The sequence below is a fragment of the Tyto alba genome, unplaced genomic scaffold, assembly GCF_018691265.1.
Source record: "Tyto alba isolate M040663 unplaced genomic scaffold, T.alba_DEE_v4.0 Super-Scaffold_42, whole genome shotgun sequence".
In the NCBI taxonomy this organism is placed as follows: Eukaryota; Metazoa; Chordata; class Aves; order Strigiformes; family Tytonidae; genus Tyto; species Tyto alba.
In genome coordinates, this window is record NW_024881318.1 from 13,899,301 (window position 1) to 13,917,354 (window position 18,054).

Sequence of the window (18,054 nt, forward strand, 5' to 3'; positions counted from 1 at the left end):
CATTTTTCAGCCAGCTCAGCTGCTCGCTCCAAAAACCAGGTGCCGCTGTGGTGTTTGGGCACAGTCCCCATCAGGTTGCATAGGATGTACTGGGAGCCTGTGGGAAGGCATAGGGTTGAGTGGAGTGGTGAAACTGAATGGGACTGGGAGAAGCAATGAGCACTAAACCATCTGGCTGCAGGATGGGCAGCGTTTCTCTCCAGCCTGTGCTTTTCCCTGCCCATGTTTTGGGAAGCACCTTTGCAGAGGGAGGGAGGCACGGGACAGCCCGTATGCAAGTGCAAGACAAATGTCTCCACTGTCACATCTGTCCTGGCTGCCTGGGGTGGCTTGTGCCCCCCACAGTGGTTTGTGGGCTGGTGACCCCAGGCTAGTTGGTGGAGTTAAGGCATTGCAGGGACCACTGTCCCATTACCTTGCTTGCACATTTGTGCCCCTAGTGTTCTGCAGGTGTTTGGAGCTGGAGGCATGAGTGGTACTCATGCAGATCCATGAACAGGAGGGTATCAGGCAGGACCCACCATGGCAATCACCCCTGCAAAACCTGCTGGTCAGCTGGAGAGAACCCCGGGGCCACAGGGGCAGGATGGATCAGGGTGCAGAGGGTCTGGGGGTCTCATGAAAGGTGCAGCGGGACAGGATCGGAGTGACTGTGGTGCAACTGTATGCATTTCAAGAGAAGATGTGTGCAGGGCAGCTTGGTGAGCATACAGGCCAGCAGTGGAGTGCCTTTCATCCCGCAGCGGCGCTTCTTTGGGGCACCCTATCTGGTGAGGAACCAGAGGACCCCCTGTACCCTATGAGGCAGTGGACAAGAAGGGAAGGCTGGGAAAGGCTCACAGCCTGGCCAGAGCTGTGGTCCTTGGACCGTCCTGATGCTCCCCCCCCATGCTGTCTGCTGTCCCCTGTGGTCCATTGCGCTGGGAAGGAGACCCACGTGCCAAGGGATGGAGGGATTGCAGATGGATTGCAGAGAGGGGAGCCCAGCACCTCCCATGGGACCTGGACAGAGAAGGATAGCAAGCAGAGACCAGTGGGGAGCACACAGTCCCCAGAATCCTGAGCACCTGCCTCTGACAGCACCTGCTGCCCTCCCTGGGCCCCAGAGGCTGCCTGGCCCCTTCCTGCCCCATCCTCCTGCCAGCTCATACTACAAGCACGGGGGAGAGATGAAGCAAAGCAAAACAAATCATCCCAAGGTGTCTCTGGGGAGGCGTCTCTAGGGAGGCGGTGTCAGAGTCATTGGAGTGGCTTCCTCCATGCCAAACAGTTAAAGAAAAAAAGCCCAAACAAATAACAAGTCAAAACTAAAATGCCCAGCAAGCTCTGAACAACTGGACACTCCCACCCTTATACTCCCAGATGATAAGCCAGTGTTTTATTCCCTACCTGGACAAGATGGGCTGCCAAGGTCTCTTCCAGTGCTCCTCACACCAATCCTGCCTCAGTCTCTCATCCTTCTCCAGATCTGTCTCAGCACGCTGGCAAAAAGCAAACCTGCCCTGCTTTCTGAGCAATAATACTGTGGCCTCAGTCCTTGGCTGTGTTTTTTGATCTGGGAGTAAGCTGTAGCTCTCCCTGGCTTGGAGACATCACCACCGGGAGGTTTTCTGGGGCCAAGGCAGCCTGGTCCTGCCTGCACTGGAGGGAGGTGGTCCTGCAGGGTGCCAGCAGTTGGGTTGGGGCAGCAGATGGTGGTTGTGCCCCGCTACCCCCTGCGCTTCTGCAGCAGCGCGGTGCCCTTCAGCTCTCTGGCGTGGTAGCGCTGGAGTAACCCCAGCACCAGCAAGCTCGGACCCAGTGCCCACACTGGTGTCCAGCCCCTTGCATGGCTGCTGCAGAAAACAGACCTCCAAAGGAGCAAGTTTGGGCTACTAAGAGGTGTAGTCTTCATATTTCAAGCTACACCCCTTTATCCCTATGTCCTCAGGTGCCATGGAGGGGGTTGTTAAAGTTCCTGTGGCCGGACCCCACCCCAAATCCCCAGTAGCAATGACCAGGCTCCTGAGGTTTGGGAAGGCTTGGAAAGACTATGCTGCCCTATACCATATCCGCTGTGCCACAGACATCCAGCTGATAGAAGAGGTCTGGGCAACAAGCACTTGCCTGTCCTCCCCTTTATTTTTATTTTGCTCAGAATGGCACATGACTATGGCACAGTCAGGTTTTTAATGTGAGGATGCTTTTTTCTGCCTTGGAGGTTTGCATCTTAAGGGGTGTTGAGGAGTTCATAAAGCAGCCTGGCCACTAACTTTCCTCACTGCAAAAAGCAGGGTTGTGAGCAAAATCCTAGGAGGTTTGAAGGGTGATGCAGCCCCATGGACAAAACCAAGAAAAGCTGCAAGCATTTGCCTAGAAATCACAAACTGATTCTGGTGTGAGGCAGCAGGACCTTCCTAAAATGTTTAGGGCTATTTTCTGGGTATATGGGAGTTTGGTTTTCCTTTTGCATTTTGTTTCAGGTTTTGTTCCCCATCATTAATATTATGGTTTTGTGAGTGGAGAATGAGATTTGAAGTGTCAAAATTCAGTGTGACACCAAGAGCTCCTTCCTGCAGTAATCACAGCCTAGAGAGGTGGAGTGAGCAGGATCTGCCCCGAAATGTGCCCATAATGGGTGATTTCTTCCAGGGAGGAGCACTGGGAAACGCCCGGACCACAAGCATGGCCCATCTCCTATCTTCCTCCTTCTTTGTCTGATCTCTGTCTGTCCCTGGCATGATGCCAACAGTTCCATGCCACTGGGGGAAGCATCTATGGAAAAACTCAGCCCCAGGCCCCACTTGAATGGAGGCTTCAGAAAAAAACACCATCTTTGGCACTTCTTTAATAGAAGCAAACATCCGATTGATTCCTGCAGTCTCTCTCTGCAGGGAGCCGGGAAATGCTCAGCGTGGAGGAAAGTTGAGTAAAAAAACAGGGAAAAAATTACATTCCCATCATTGGTCCAAGCTTTCCTCCATCTCAGAGTCTGTCTGAGTGTGGATGTGGGGTGTGGAGAGTGGGGCTTGGGTATGGCAGCTCAGCTGAGCTTCCTGCCCAGGTGGCACTGGTTTTCCCGAGGAATAGGCCTGGGGCAATGTTTCTCCACAACCTCTGCTGTGGGGATTCAGGTCCCCTCCTGCCCCATTGTGATTCCTCCTGGGGCCAATTTTGAAGACTTGTGGTGCTTATTAGTATGCTGTGTTTTGTGTTGGCTTTTATCACCACTGGAGCAGATGGCTGGGCTTGGACTGCTGCCCTCCACTTGCAGAAAGGCTGGTTAACCTGGTGTTAGTTGCAAGAACAGGTAAGAGATGTCCCCCTTCAAGGCTCTGAGCAGGAAGAGGGGATGACAAGCAGTGGCAGGCAGCTGCCTGCGTGACAGGATTGCCCTGCAATGGCCGTGGCACCAAGGGATGTTGGTAGGCAGAGTCACTGGAGAGGTTCCCAGAAGTGTACCTGTGTGATGCTCTCCTGACATTGTTCACAGACGTAGGATGTGGCTGGCAGGGAGTCATGCCACAAAAACAGTTCCCCTGCCTGTTCCCAGGCTGCAGAGGAAGCAGGGTCATAGCATCCTTGCATGTGCCTCTTGTCCTACTAGGGACAGGGTGTGGGCTGCAATGTTCTGATGCATTAGGGCTTGCTTGGTCAGTTTGGAGGATCTGCAAGGTGTCATTTGAGAGGAGAGGAACCCACCTTGCTCCTGGAGCAGAAGTCCCCCAACCCCTGCAGCTGCAGGGTGAGGACCTTCCTCCTGGAGGTCTTTGGTCCCTGCTGGCCTTTCCACAGCTACTTGTCCCAGCTTGATCACATCACTGTGATCCAGATGAACAAGAAATTACCTGTCCTGGGAGCCAGCCCATCAGTCAGGCAGGTTCCCAAACAGCCTGAGCCATTTCATGGGTTGCCTGTTCCTCCCCAGACCTCTGCAGTACGCCCCGGAAAGCAGCTCTGGTTTTAGCAGGGCTGATGCTCCCTCCAGCAGAGCATCCTTCTTCATCCCCAAAGGCGCAGAGAACAGCTTTGGTTGCTGCCTTTCTCACCGAGATGTCTAACTGCTGACATCCAGAGAAGATGCTGCAACTCCAGGCTTCAGCAGGTATGTTGGGGCCAAGAGCCCAGCAAGACTACGGCTACCTCCAGGGGCACATCTTCAACTAAGGCAGCTGGGAAATTTGTTGAGGGCCATCCCCTCACCTTCTGTCCATCTCTCCTAAACCACAAGTGCAGAGGGGTTTGCCCAGTCACCCAGGCAGCGCTCCCAGTCTGGCAGAGGCACAGTGATGGAGAGGCTCTGACATGGGGGGCTCTTCCTCCAGGGCATTCTCTCAGTCAGCATCTCCATTTTGTTATTGGAACGGAAGGAGATGGAGGGAGGAAAGTGACAGTCTGCAAGAGCCAGGAGTGAATTAATTTCAGCTGGCCTAGGTCATCCCCGTGGTGCTCATGGTCCAGGGGAGCAGTGCTAATCGCCCTGTTGACGGCAGGGGTTTAAATTAGATTTAAGAAGGCTTTTCAAGCAGCAGGGGCTCTGGCTTTGCAGGTAAGGCTTTCTGATAGCACGTATTAAGGAGATGATAAAGCCCCTCTTTTCTCTCCTCCTCTTAAGCAGCAAAGTGGAGTTTAGTGCTGACGAGGCATTGTAAGGCCAGGAGGTTTTAGGGCTGTTAACAAGTGTACGGCATTAAATGACAACTATTTTTACCTCTCATTTCCTTCACCTTGCTGCCAGGGGTGATCTGAAGGGAGGAGATGGCACTCAGTGTTTTTGGGTGCCCAAGCATTGCTTCCAGGGCTGCCCCCCTGCCCACAGTGCTGCCCATGAGTGGTGCAACCCCTGTGGGAACCAGGACTGGAGCATGTCCTGCCCACTGCAGTCCTTCACTGCTCGTCCTCTCCGGGAGGGATGGCATCTCGCTGGAGGCACCCCAGATCCCCGCGGATGGGGAAGGCTGTGGCAGGTTCCCTGCCAGCAAAGGGCTGAGGTGTTTCTGTGGGGCTGGGGACCAGGAGGCGTCTGCTGCGAGTGTCTCCAGCACAGGTGCACTGTAATGGCTACAGTCGGCATCTGCACTACAGGCATAGCATCACACCTCAGGGACAGGCAGATTGTGACCTCTCATGCAGGATAGGTGCGCTGCACCGTCTACAGGCAGCAGCTGCAGTACAGGTGTACGGTACCACCTACAGTCAGCAGCTGCAGTACAGGTGTACTGTAAGGTCAACAATCAGTATCTGCTGTACAGGTGTACTGTAGCGTCTGCAGTCAGTGCGTGCAGGACAGGTGTACCACAGCATCTACAGTCAGTGTCTGCAGTACAGGCGTACTGGAGCAGCTACAGTCAGTGTCTTCAGTACAGGCATACCATGGTGTCTACAGCTGATGTCTGCAGTTGTGGTTGTACCATAGCATCTGCAGTCACTGTAGTACAGGCACACTGTAGCATTTACAGTGGGTGCCCGCAGTATAGGCGCTGCAGAGCTCCTTTGGAAGAATCTGGGCTATACTGCAGGGGGGGCACACGGGAAGGAAATTACTTAATGGAGCTTTTTTCTCCCCCCGGGTCACCACTTCAGCGCCAGACCCTGTAACAGCACCCGGTGAGGAACTGCCCAACAGAAGACTTTGTCATGGAAACACCAGGTTTTGAAACTACCACTTTTTTTGTTTTGTTATTTTGTTTTTTGGTGTTTTTTTGTTTGTTTGTTTTGTTTTGTTTTTTCTGGGAGCCACCCACTTCCAGAATGAGGTCTTACTTACTTGTCATTGCTGGGAGGGGGCTGTAGCAGGTGCAAGTTATGGGGGGAAGTTGGGGTGCAGCCTGTGTCCCTCACCAGTTGGGGACAGCCCTGCCCTGGAGCTGCTGTTTCCAGCTGCCACTTGGTACCCTATTTATTACCAGTGAGCATTCCCCAGGGCTTTGGGGATCTTTCTAAGGGAGAGCTGGAAAGGATCCATCCCTCTGTCTGCTCAGAAGAGGACACTGGGACTGTTCAGCAGCTGGTGGCATCCAACTTTTCGCCTGGATACATGATCCCCTTTGCTCTTGCTGCTTACATCGGGACTGTCCTCACCCCATCACACCACAGCAGTTAATGTCACATTGCTATGCCCCTTCAGTCCTGCTTGCAGGGGCCGCCTTGGAGGTTGTCATCATGTAGGTCTGGCCACAACCGCCTAGCCTGACCCAGCTCAGGGAAAGTACAACTGGAAATATGTTTGGTTTAGACAGAGAGCTGCTGGAGAGGACCATATTTAGGGACCCTTAGGCATTAGGACAAGGCAGAGAAGGATCAACTAGTTGCTCTCACCCCAAATAAAGAAGCTGGGGACAGCAGGGAAGGCTGCTGGAGGTGGCTCCAGCTCCAGAGCTTCCAGGCCACTGCATCTCGTATGCCCCCTCACCTCCCTTGACTCCTGCCCAGGCTTCTCTTTCCTCTCCACTGCCAAGAAATTATTCACTACAAGGTCAAAAGCAAATATTCTCCAACCTCTTTTTCCTCAGAAGATTGAGTTTCCCAGTGCTGGGTTTGCTGTGTAATAAATGTGGTTCCCCACCGTCACCTTTCAACTGGTCCCTGCTGGAGCAGGGACGCAGCCCGGGGAGCTGCACGCCTGGTGAGCTGCTGCTCACTGGCCCATGTGCCTGCGTGCTGGGGTGCTGGCTTTTGCTAGAGAAACCATTAAATGAGCAAATACAGCAAATGGAAATTTGCATTAGAAGCATCTGCAGAAATTGCGAAGGTTTTGTTATGTGCTTGAAAAAAAATAAATCAACATGGCTTTGGGCAAAACAGTCAAACAAAGCAAATACTGCATGGGAAATTGCAATTCAAGTGAGAAAAAGTTGGTTTTCTGGCTAGATTTTTCGCACTAAAATAGCTCTGGCTCCTGCCTGGTGGCAGGGCTCATCTCTGAGAAGAAATGAGGTTTTGCAGGGCAAAAGCAGCCGAGCAGTGAGGTCTCTGTGGTGGCGCTGGGAGCCTCTGTCCTGCATCCTAGATGTGCCACAGAGTTCTCAAGGGCCTCAGCCTGGTCCCTCCTCTCTCTCTTTTCCCACCTGTAGCTGAACAGCATCACCCTCGAGACTGTTGGTGCTTTGGGACAGGAACTGTCCCCTGCCACGTAACTGTGGTGCCTCTCTCCAGGCTGGTCTGGCCATGAATGAGACTGCCAGGCACGTAGGCAGGAGCAGCAGCAATTACTTTAACAACTGATAAGATGAGGAACAGCAGGGGCAGGCAGATAGCTTTGCTCGCTGGCAGGACCAAGATGTAGAAGGTGATGGTTGGTGATGATGTTTGCACCGGCGCAAGCCAAACCAAAGGCTGCAAAGAGCAGATCTCATGCTTTTCAATGAGCTGGCTGACTGCAGGGGTGTCAGAGGGGCTCCTGTCCTGCCTCCCATCATTGCCACTGTCTCCAGAGATGGGATGGCCACACTACCTGGGGGTACCTTGCCTGCTTCAGTTTCTAGTGCTACCCACCAACTCCCAGGGATGTAGGGAGGGAATATTCAATGGGAAGTGAATTTGGGATTGGTAGAGAGAGTTGGCTCCTGGTTTGCAGACAGCTCCCAAGCTGCTCAGGGTCCTGTGTGCAGTACTGCCCCAGCATGTGGCATTGCCACCTACTTCGGGTCCCAGCTCCCTGAGCTGCCACTTGCAATGGCAGCCAGCATACAAGAGGAGTGACAGCAGGGGAGCCACACTGCAGGCACGGTGGGGAGACACGGAGGAGGCAGAGCAGACAGCAGAGGCATGGGGAAAGAGAGGATCAGGAGAGAAGAAGCAGAGTGAATGATAACGATGTTGTAATCAGCACTTAGTGCTCCTCTCACAGAGCTTTCAAAGAAAGGTCACCTTCATTATCTCTGTTTTACGGGCAGGGAAACTGAGGCATGGGGGGGGCGGTGAGAGCAATTTGCTCAAGGTGACCCAGGAGGGCTGGGGCTGGGCTGGGAGCGGGGTCTGAGGCTGGCGTGTCCATGCCATGCAGCCACAGCTCACTGGGGATGGCTCTCGCTGCCAGCCCTCCCAGGCCAAACCCAGCATTGCAAATTAAGCAGCAAGGCTGTGGGTCCCTTCTCTGCCCACCTCTGGGCTCCCCACCTTCAGAACCCCCACCCACTCCAGCATCCCTCCCCATGAGAGGCATTTGAGGCCAGGCTGGTCCTACTGCACCCCAAAATCTGCTCATGATATCCCTCCCAGCCGCTTTTGCCTTCCCCTCTAGCCCTGTAAAGGCTTGTGTCCTGCTGCAAACCTGAGGCCATCTGGGCTCCTGCGACAGCCGTGTTGGGTAATGGAATATGTTTTGCTGGGTTTTTTTCCCTGGCTAGTACAGCTCCCCCTTTATTTAGGTTTAAATGGATGCCATCTGGCTAACGAGCCCATACTCATGTTCTAGATTAAAAGGCAATCCTCCACACGTTACCGGAACAGCACTGGAGATTAGAGAATTTTAAACTGTTTTGAAGGTGTAATTTGCTTTTCATGCATGGTGCTATTTACCTCCTGGCGGGTGGGCTGGGATCCCTATTGCTTTCCCCAGCAGCTCCCTCCCAACTCTGGTCTCCTCTACTAGCCCTGGCTGCAAGAAGAGGAGAGCTTGGGCATCTCCAAGCCTGTCAGGACTGTGTAGGTCATCCTTGAGGTTGTTGCTGCCATTTGTCCACTCCTGGGGAGGCTTGTTGGTGCAAGGAGGATGTTCTCTGCTCGTCCCTAAATCCCAGCATGTCTCTATCCACCTGTCTTCTTAGCTGTTCCTCCCTCCACACCTCCCTGCACCCCAGCATCCCTTAGGACATGGCACAGCTCACTGGGATGGCGCAGCCTCTGCTTCTGTCCCAGTCCAGAGAGATGGGGGCTGGCTATGGCCTATCAGGCTGCCAGTGGCAGGTGGCTGAGGCAGCATGCTGCACCCTTCGGTCACTGAGAAAACACCAGTGCGGGTTACGCTGTCTCTGGCATGCTCAGTGTGCTGGGTTTGAGTGGTGGGGTTTTTGGTAGCCAGGGAGCAGCTACGTCAGTGGACCCCTGTGAGCAGCTTCTTGAAAGCTCCCCCAGCTCCAAGTTGGACCCACCTCTGGCCAGGGCCGAGCCAGTTAGTGACGGTGGTTGCACCTCTGTGATAACATATTTAAGAAAAGGAATCTGAGAGGAGGTTGGGACTTGTGAGGAAGAGTTATGAGAAGGACACCTACGCAAACACCAAGGTCAGGGGAAGGAAATAGAAGGAAGTGGGGGAGAAGCAGCCCCCGCTGTTGTGGTTCGGCGCTGGGAGGGCTGCAACACGCGGGGGGGACCCACTCCAGAGCAGCTTGGGAACTGCTGCGGCCCGTGGGGAGGGATCACGCTGGAGGAGGTTGGTGGAGGACTGTCTGCAGTGAGAGGGGAGCCCCGGGGAGCAGGGGAGGGGTGTGTGGTGTTCCCCCACCTCCCGAGAAGGAAGGAGCAGGAGCTGACTGTGACCCCCATCCCCTGCCCCCTGCGCCGCTGGGGGAGGAGGGGGAGAGATGGGGAGCAGAGCTGAGCCCGGGGAGAAGGGAGGGGTGGGGGGAGGTGTTTTGGGGTGTGGTGGAGCTTCTCACTGTCCCACCTTGTCTGTTAAGTGTTGTCTTTATTAATGTTTGAAGTGAAGTGATGTTCTTTTTTTCTTCCCCTAACAAGTCTGTCTTTTGCTCATGACCATAATGGATGAGCCACCGCTCCCTGTCCTCATCTCTCTTCCCGAGTCTTTTACTTTATTTCCTCCTTCCCGCTCCTGAGGGAGGAAGTGGACCGCTGTGTGGTGCTCAGTTGCCTTCTGGGCTCAAACCATGACACCCATAAATGCTGCTGCTGTTGCATCGGGCTGGCAGACAGCACAGTGCTCGGTGTAGCACAAAAAGGGTCCACACCAGAGCAGCAGCTGCCTGTAGTGGGCTCTGCATCTTGGACATCCTAATCGCTGGCTGCTTCTGTGAAGTGTCTGGGTGTGCTCCCATCTCTTCAAAAAACCTCTGCAACCCACTTGCAGGCAGTGTCTGATCCTAGGGTGATACTGCAGCTGCCAGGGAGAGCCCAGCAGCAGGGTTTGACTTTCTTAAGGGAAGTATTGAAAAGGAGATGAGGAAGAGAGAGCGTTTGTGCAACGTGTGTTGTCACCTCTGAGCAGCTGGTTGTGCTGGTAGGTCTCATGGAAAGTGCCACAGGCTGCTGAATGAGGAAGTGTGCGCCAGCAAAAAGCCTTGTTTTGCAGTGAGTTCCCTCATGGCTGAGATGAAGTTTTGCTTCGTGGCCATCTCCCTGTGGTCCCATCACACCCTTTGGGTGCCCAGGAGGGACTAGCTCTTGGCACACAGTGTGCAAAGTCTCCTGGGGGCAAACCCTGACTGCTCCTGCCTGTGTTTGCTCCCACAGATGGCTAACCCTGTCCCGTCAGCCTGTTGCGTGGTGCTCGCCGCAGTGGTGGTCGTGTATGCCCAGAGACACAGCCAGCAAGGTGAGTCTCGTCACAACTTTCCCACCTGGGGGGTCCCAAAAAATGTCACTGCCATTCCTCTGGCCTCTCCTCTGGGTGCATGCTCTGGGCTTGCCTGATATTGTGTTTCTGGATGTTATCGTTTTTTCGCCTCTGAGTGACACGTGCAACACCTCCTGCCTGCCACTGTGGGGTTTGGGCATCCTGCATCCCCCCAGTGCCTGCTGGTGCCCCTTGCCCTGCCCCTACCCCTACCCCTGCATGTCCCAGGGTGGCCCTATAGCCAGGGCACTGCTTCCCATCCCTTCACCCCCCCTTTTTTCTGCACCCTGCCCTCTGCAACCCACTCATGAAGGGATGAGCGGGTGGGGAGAAACAGCAGCCTGACAGCCCCAAGCCACAACACTCTACCCCATGACCATGGTGGATGCCTTATTCTGCTCTCACCTCCTTGGGGTGACTTTGTCCCTATTGCCAGTATATGTCTTCACCCACCATTAGCTTGCTCCTCTCCAGGTTGGCAGAGGATTCAGGGCTTACTCTAGTTATGGCTTGAAGAGAGATTGTATTTTAGAGTCACTGGCAGCACTGGGAGCTGGAGGACCCCACATGATCCTGGGTTTAGGCAAGAGCAGGAAGGTTATGGGGGGGGTAGTTGGGTCCCACTGTGGGGTCACCTATGACAGCCCTGCAAAATGGGACAAAATGGGAGACCTCCAAAATTCACTGGCTTTCCTGGCAGTCAGCCTGGCTGTAGTTGCTTTCGGTGGATTATGGAGGGGAATTTTGCTGATTAACTCCAGAAAGGACATCTGTACATCCATGGGCTCGAGAAACCCTGCCAGAGTGCCCTGCTGAGATGCCCTAAATCCAGCTGGGTGGGTTTACATTGCCAAAAGCCGCCAGCTTGGTCACAAAGCAGCTGGAGTTTGGCAGCACATCCCCATCACATGGGGACAGCCACTCTCCGGACATGGGGGCAGTTTGCCGGGTGGTGGTGCAGGAACATTCCCAGCACTTTCCCATGGCACCTGGTCAAAGCATTTGGGTGCTGAGGTATGTGCTGCTTGTGGTGGTGTGATGCTTTCCGCAGAGAAGCAGTGCTTCTTGGTCCTGCTGTGCTTGCAGGGCTGCTGCCTGGCAAGCCTTGAAGGATCCAGTTTCAAGGCTGCCAGAGCATCCTTTGGATGCACCATGCTGCTTATTTCCACGCTGTGGGGATAGCAGCCCAGACCTGTTGCACAGGGAGATGCACAAAACACAGAAGTGCCAGGTACTTCAGGGTTAGGAACACCTGAAATGTGTTGTCGAGACAGAGAAATGCTGCTCCTCACCAGTGCTGGCCAGGGCCACAGATTTTGCTGCTGGCAGAATAATACTGGAACAGAGAGCATGGTCCCAGGTAAGGGCCGTATCCAGGCGAGCTGCAACAATTGTCACCTTCTGCTCCATGATCCATCAGGATTCAGGGATTTGGCAGCATAACCTCCCCATCCCTGTGTCTCTCCTTTTTCCTTTGTCTGGCAGCATCTGTGAGGGAGATGTGTGGGGCACCAGCTCAAAACTAGAGCTTCTGAGACGTGAGTGCATCAACAAGTGCCTGAATGGGTGCACAGAGTGAGTCAGGGTTCTCCCCATCTTCAGGAGCCAGAGAGGCTGCTCTGTGCTGGGGAACATAGAAAAGAGAGGTGGGGCAAAACTGGGTGTAAGAGCTGGAGGAAAGTTGGTAGGGCACTTCCAGGATTGTCTTCAATCTGTTCCCCAGAGGCACTTCATGTGCCTCCTCGACACCTCTCAAACATCGAGGTGATGCTCTGGGCAGGGACTTTGGAGCAGCAGGTGTCCTGCCACCCTGCCATGCCAAGCTTGGAGAGGCTGCACACATGCAGGTGAAGTCAGCGAGTGTCTGCCCTGCGTTGGAGACCCAAGAGGTGTGCTCCATCCCTCCCACCCAGAGCTCACCCACTGCCCCACCGCAGCCTCCTCTCACCAGCAAATCCTGGGGCTCATCTTCTGCCAGCCAGGCGCTCGGGCTGGGAAAGCACAGCAGGAATGGGGTGGGAGGATGGGTTAATCCCACTGGTGGCAGGGACTGGGTGGAGTGGGGGGAAGACGCTGGCGTAGAGTCCATTTATCATGCACTTGAGGCACGCTCGACTTTAATAGCTCATGAAGCACTTTAAGAGATGCATTAGCACTGAATACTTGAGTGAGGAGGATGTGACAAGCTGTTAGATGAGCACAAGCACGATGCAGTGAGCCCGGCCACCCGCTCCTGGGTCTCACATGCACCCTGGTGATTGCTGGAGCATCTTGTGAAGTGCCACATGAATTAACAAAAGCAGAGTCAGGCTTGGTGGAGGTGAGGTTGCCTATGTGTTAACCCCTCTGCTTCTCACCTTTGGTCCTTCTCATTGGAGCTGGCAGAGCAAAGAGCGCATTTGTCTGGGATGCAGGAGCCTAGGATGCTCCCCAATGTTGGGGAATGGGGAGGAGGGGCTCAGAGGTCAGCAGATTTGGGTACCATCCCTCCCTCTGGCTGCAAAACTCCCTTGCTTTGCATTAATAGCAGGTTGCTAAAGTTACACCTGCACCACCCCGCTGGGAATCGCTGCTTCCAGCTACCCATGGGGGTGGAAACTGTGCGGTGGGAGACCAGAGCCATCGCTCAGGGCAGCACCAGGGGCATGATCAGAGGGTGGCACTAATGTGCTGGCTCAGTCAGTGGGTTTTGGGTGTGCTGCTGCAGGGAAGGGTAGACAGGCAGCAAAAGAGGGTGTCCATGAGTGGCTCTCCCACAGCATGGCCCCTTGTGTCACCCTGACTGGGGGACATGTGGATAGGGCAGAATGCCTGGCTGTGGGTGGGGGATGTCAGCCTCCAGGAGAAACATCCCTGATTGTGTCAATCCTGTGACTGGGTGTTGTGTCTTCTCCCCCAGAATAGCTCGAACCATTGAACAGGGATTGCTGCCAGCCACCCTCCACCACAGGGTCTTTGGTTCCAGTGTTTTGGGGTTGGCCCATGGTTGGCCCGTGGGTGCAGCTGGAGCCACCAGCACTGCCACCGGCCGGGATTTGCACGGTGTGCTGACAGCTAATCCCATTGCTGCTAAAGCGATCGCCCCGTGCCGCTCAGCCCCTCACACTGGGTGGTTCTGGCAGGCTCCGCGGTGTGCTCGGCGCGGGTGGGATTGCTGCCACTGCGTTGAACGCACAGCCTTCCCCAGACCAGCTGGGGCAGCTGGTGCCAGGTCGTTTTGAACAGCCACCTCACTGCCCTTGAATATAGCAAAGGAAAAGGCGATGCACTGTGTAAAATTGGAAGCAGGAAAAAAGGGATGAGGCTTGCAGGGATTAGCTGGCAGAATACATTGGTGTAGGGTGGTGTTTGAACCTTCAGCTGGTCTTGCTGAGCAAGTGGTCCAGGGATGTGTCCTCCCAGTGCATGGATAAGCACTAAAAGTAACCCAGCTTCAGACAGGGTTGCTGGATGTAGGACAGCTTGACTGCAGAACAGCCCTGGGTACCCACGGGGCTGTCCCCATCCACACAGCTCCCAGCCAGCATAGAAGGATGGAAAAGAGCTACAAGAAGAAATGGGAAAGGACAGAGGAGACAGAAATGGCTGAAGACCATACAGGAGAGCCTGGTGCCCTCCCCATTATCATGAGTAGCTGAGTTTTCCTTCCTGCGTTTCTGTCATGGTTTGGGCCTGGTTGGCAGCCAACCACAACGCAGCAGCTCTCTCTCCCTTCCCCTCCAGCAATGAGAAGGGACAGAGAGCCAGGCTTGGGGTTCGAGATAGGACTGGGATGGGGAAAAATTCCCCTTTATGATCACGAGCAAAAGGCAGACTCGTTAGGGGAAGAAAAAAAAGAACATACATTTATTACAGACACTAACAACACATAACAGAGTAGGACAGTGAGAAGCACTGCCACATCTTGAGAACACCTTCCCCCCACCCCTCCCTTCTTCCCGGGCTCAGCTCTGCTCCCGATATCTCTACCTCCTCCCCCAGTGGCGCAGGGGCAGGGAATGGGGGGTGCAGTCAGCGCTGCCACTTCCCTTATCTTCGGTGAGGGGAGTGTCCGGAACTTGTTCCTCCTGCTTCATCGTGGTCTCCCTCTCACAGCAGACAGTCCTCCACAAACTTTCTCCGACATGAGTCCCTCCCACGGGCCGCAGCGTTCCCCACACTGCTCCGTCATGGGTCACTAACTTCCTCCGACTGGATTCCCTCCCACGGCTGCAGCCCTTCCTGAGCTGCTCCGGCGTGGGACTCCCCCGCATGCTGCAATCCTCCCAGCGCTGAATTACAGCAGGGGGGCTGCCTTTTCCCATGAGACCCCGGCCTTCTTCGGGCACAGCACTTTGATTATTCCAAGCAGAAGCCACAGGCCATAAATCAATGTCTGCTCCACCGTAGATCTCCATGGGTGGCAGGGGGGGCTGCCCTGCCGTCTCACCACAGGATACAGGGGGGTGTCTGCTCCGGCACACCTCCCCCCTCCTTTCTTCCTCCGTTCCTCCACTGACCTTGGTGTTCATGCAGCTGCAGCAACTCCTCCTCACAAGTCCGACTGCCCGTCACCACGTCCCTTCTTAAATACGTTATCGCAGAGGCGCAGCTGATGGGCTCAATTTCCCAAACAGAAGTGGAGCTGACGTGGAGCTGGGGGAGCTTCGAGAAGCTTCTCATAGGGGGCCGCCCCTATAGCCCCCTCCCCTGCCACCAAAAAACTCCACCACTCACTCAACCCAGGACAGTTTCCTTCCCCAGGCAGCAGTTGCTGCCAATTTATTTCCGAGTAGAAGGTGGTGATGGGGAAAGCTCAGCAGAGCACAGAAGTGATGCTGCCTGCTCTGACACTCACACCTTTGGTTGTCCAGGGGCTCCGTCATGTGAGAGCAGCACTGGCAAGGTCTCTGTGCTGCAGACACCGTCTCCCTAGCAGGTCTTGGGCACCCTCAAAGAAAGGGAGAAGCCACAGCATGAGCCCTGAGGCTTTTCCAAAGCTCCTTACGTGGGAACTGTGTACATGGTGAGATGCCTAACTGCGTATGAGGCCATAAAGAAAGCATACGTGCATGGGTGATTTCAGCTCTTTCTATTCATTGCCATGATTGTCTGTGGCTGGACTTAGCTATTCCCAGTAGACTCAAGGGCTACAGCAGTCCTGGAAAGAGGGAGCTCTGCTTCCACAGACTCCTGCCACGACCAGAGCATCTTCCCCATCTGTCAGCCCTGCCAGAGTTATGTCCGCATCTGTCCCAGATTGAGATTTCTCTGCTTTTAAAAGAGGAGTAATTCTGCTTTATTGATCCTCACCTTGCTGAATTAACTCATGTTTAAACAATAATTATGTTTTCACCCAGGAGAGGAGACAAAGAGATAAACGTCCCTGGAAATGAATGCGTTTCAGATGCCACATGCCGGGGTTAATTTATTGATGGACGCAGAAGCTGCTATCTCCTCTCTTTCTCACCAGCAACAAGCAATTAGCCCCCATCATTCCTCAACTGAGGAAAAGAAAGAGAGATTTTGTTTCATTACTTTCCCTTCTCTCTTGCTCTCTTAAGCCCTGGCGCTAATCTTTTGCAATCGGTTCTGCTGCAAAGCCTCCCGGGAGCTCCAGTTTGCATGCACCTCGTTAGAAATGCTGCCCACATTTCAGCTAAGACAAAGCCTAGGCCAGTAAACAGCCTTCAAAATGCACAGCAAAGCCATGCAAATTGGCTTTTCGAAGCAAAACCAACTGTAGATTTGTCCCTCTCTCCCCTCTCCACATTGTCCAACCTTCTATGTGTAGCATTTGTTGACTGATGGGGAGGGGACCAGATCTTTCTGGACTCTGCTTCCTCCCACATCAGTCAGCCCATGCAACTCCCTAGGGCATCTGCCTGGCATTAGTTAAACTAGTTGCTTTGCTTTTAGGGATGTTCTTTAGGTTTTCTGTGTAGGAGGTCATTTGTAGATTCATGCAGGAACATGTGGTTGGTTTGTAGACATCTGAGTAGGTTTTGGTTGTTGCACAAATGCTGTTCAGTCAAGATGCATGGATTCAAGTGGTGTGATGATCTCGAGGCTTGGTTTTGTACCCTTGGTTGTGCAGGGGATAAGTCCATACAACCTAAGACAGCCCTGCAGGAGCAGTCTTTCCAAATACAAATACGGAACGTCTCTCCTTTCTCCTCTCCTCTCCTCCCTCACCATGCTATTGGAGTGCCTTTCAGTCATGCATTAACTGACATGACTAACATCTGTCGTATGTTGTTTTTTTCACCCGTTCCCCAGGGCAAGATGTATGTGGAACAGTGTTTGGGAATTTTTGTAATTGCTCAAGCGCAAGCACTAGCTGGGGATGGCAAGGTCAAAGGGACCGCCTGAGTGTGTGCTGGGTGGCCACTGGGGAGACTGGAGGTGGTGCGTGCTTCCCACAGAGCCTCATCCACACTCAAACTGGGGCCAGTTCAGGAGAAAGCTCCGTCTACTCATTACATAGCACCTCCCCACCTCCCATGACACCTCCTTGCTCCTTGGGCCAAGTTTTGCTCTCATCACAGCACACTGGCACTTCATCTCCGGGTGGCTCCTGCCAAGGCCTTATCGGTGTTGTCCTCCCCAAGATGCAGCCCTGCCTTCTGTGAGTCTGACCTGCATTCCTCCACCGGAGATGAGTGGACTTGTGTTTGGCTGCGTGAAACACATCCTTTTGCTGAGGGAAGGCGAGTATATTTACTGTTCCAGAGCTCTGCGTGCCGTGCACTCATCCTTTCCGTTATATACATCAGTCTTTGTGTCATTGGCAAACTTTGCCAGCAACAATTTTATGTTGCCTTCAAGATAATTGATAAGACGAGTGATTAACAATTGGCCAAGAACAGATCCCTGCGGGGCTGCACTGGGAACACCCTCCTACAATGATGATTCCCCATTAACAATTAATTCCTCATTAGTAATTACATTTTTTAATCCTTCCTGTTATATCTCTGGATGGTCTCATTATCCAGCTGGCGGAAATACCATCCTCACTCCAAACTGCAGCCCCATTCAGCGTGTGAGGCAGTTTTGGAGCATTTTCAGGACCCTCCTTCTGTTAAGAAGCAAGTTTTGGGGTAGCCTTTACCTGCCCCCCCCCCCCCCCCCCCGCCTTGCTCTTTGCAAGCTTCTCAGAGCCAAAATGCTCTTCAAATTTGTTTTGTGGAGAGCTTGGAGAGCCAGAACTGAGGCATGGTGCTGGATCTGTAAAAGGACATGTGTTGGCGTCAGAAGGATGTTATCGGTGTTTGCTCAGTGCAGACAAAGTCAGGGGGCCTAGCTCAGCCTGTCCTCAGTCCGAATGAGCTCAGTTTATGGTGGTGTTCACATAATCTGCTGAAGGAGCCAGCTGTACCTGGAAAACCTCGGTCCCAGCGCATGTCACGAGTAGATGCTCCTGCCTTGGAGCTGCAAGAGGGGAAAAGACACACCAGGGGAGTGGGGGAAGGCCTTGCCAAAGGCGTGTGCACCCCTAGGTGGTAGCACCCCTGGCAGAGCAGTGATGCCTGCTCCCCGCTCCCCCAGGCAGTCATCTCACTTCTGCAGGCAACTCGCGTCCC

The 18,054-nt window shown here is 54.0% G+C and overlaps 1 protein-coding gene across 3 annotated transcripts in view; it reads left to right on the top strand.

The window, feature by feature from the left end:
- Positions 1–18,054, top strand: part of CNTFR (ciliary neurotrophic factor receptor) — a 214,422-nt gene that overhangs the window by 113,000 nt on the left and 83,368 nt on the right. For all 3 annotated transcript variants that reach the window (XM_042804453.1, XM_042804452.1, XM_032988103.2), the window contains one exon: positions 10,390–10,471. In XM_042804453.1, the coding sequence (XP_042660387.1) occupies positions 10,390–10,471 (82 nt within the window). The remainder of the gene's footprint in view (positions 1–10,389; positions 10,472–18,054) is intronic.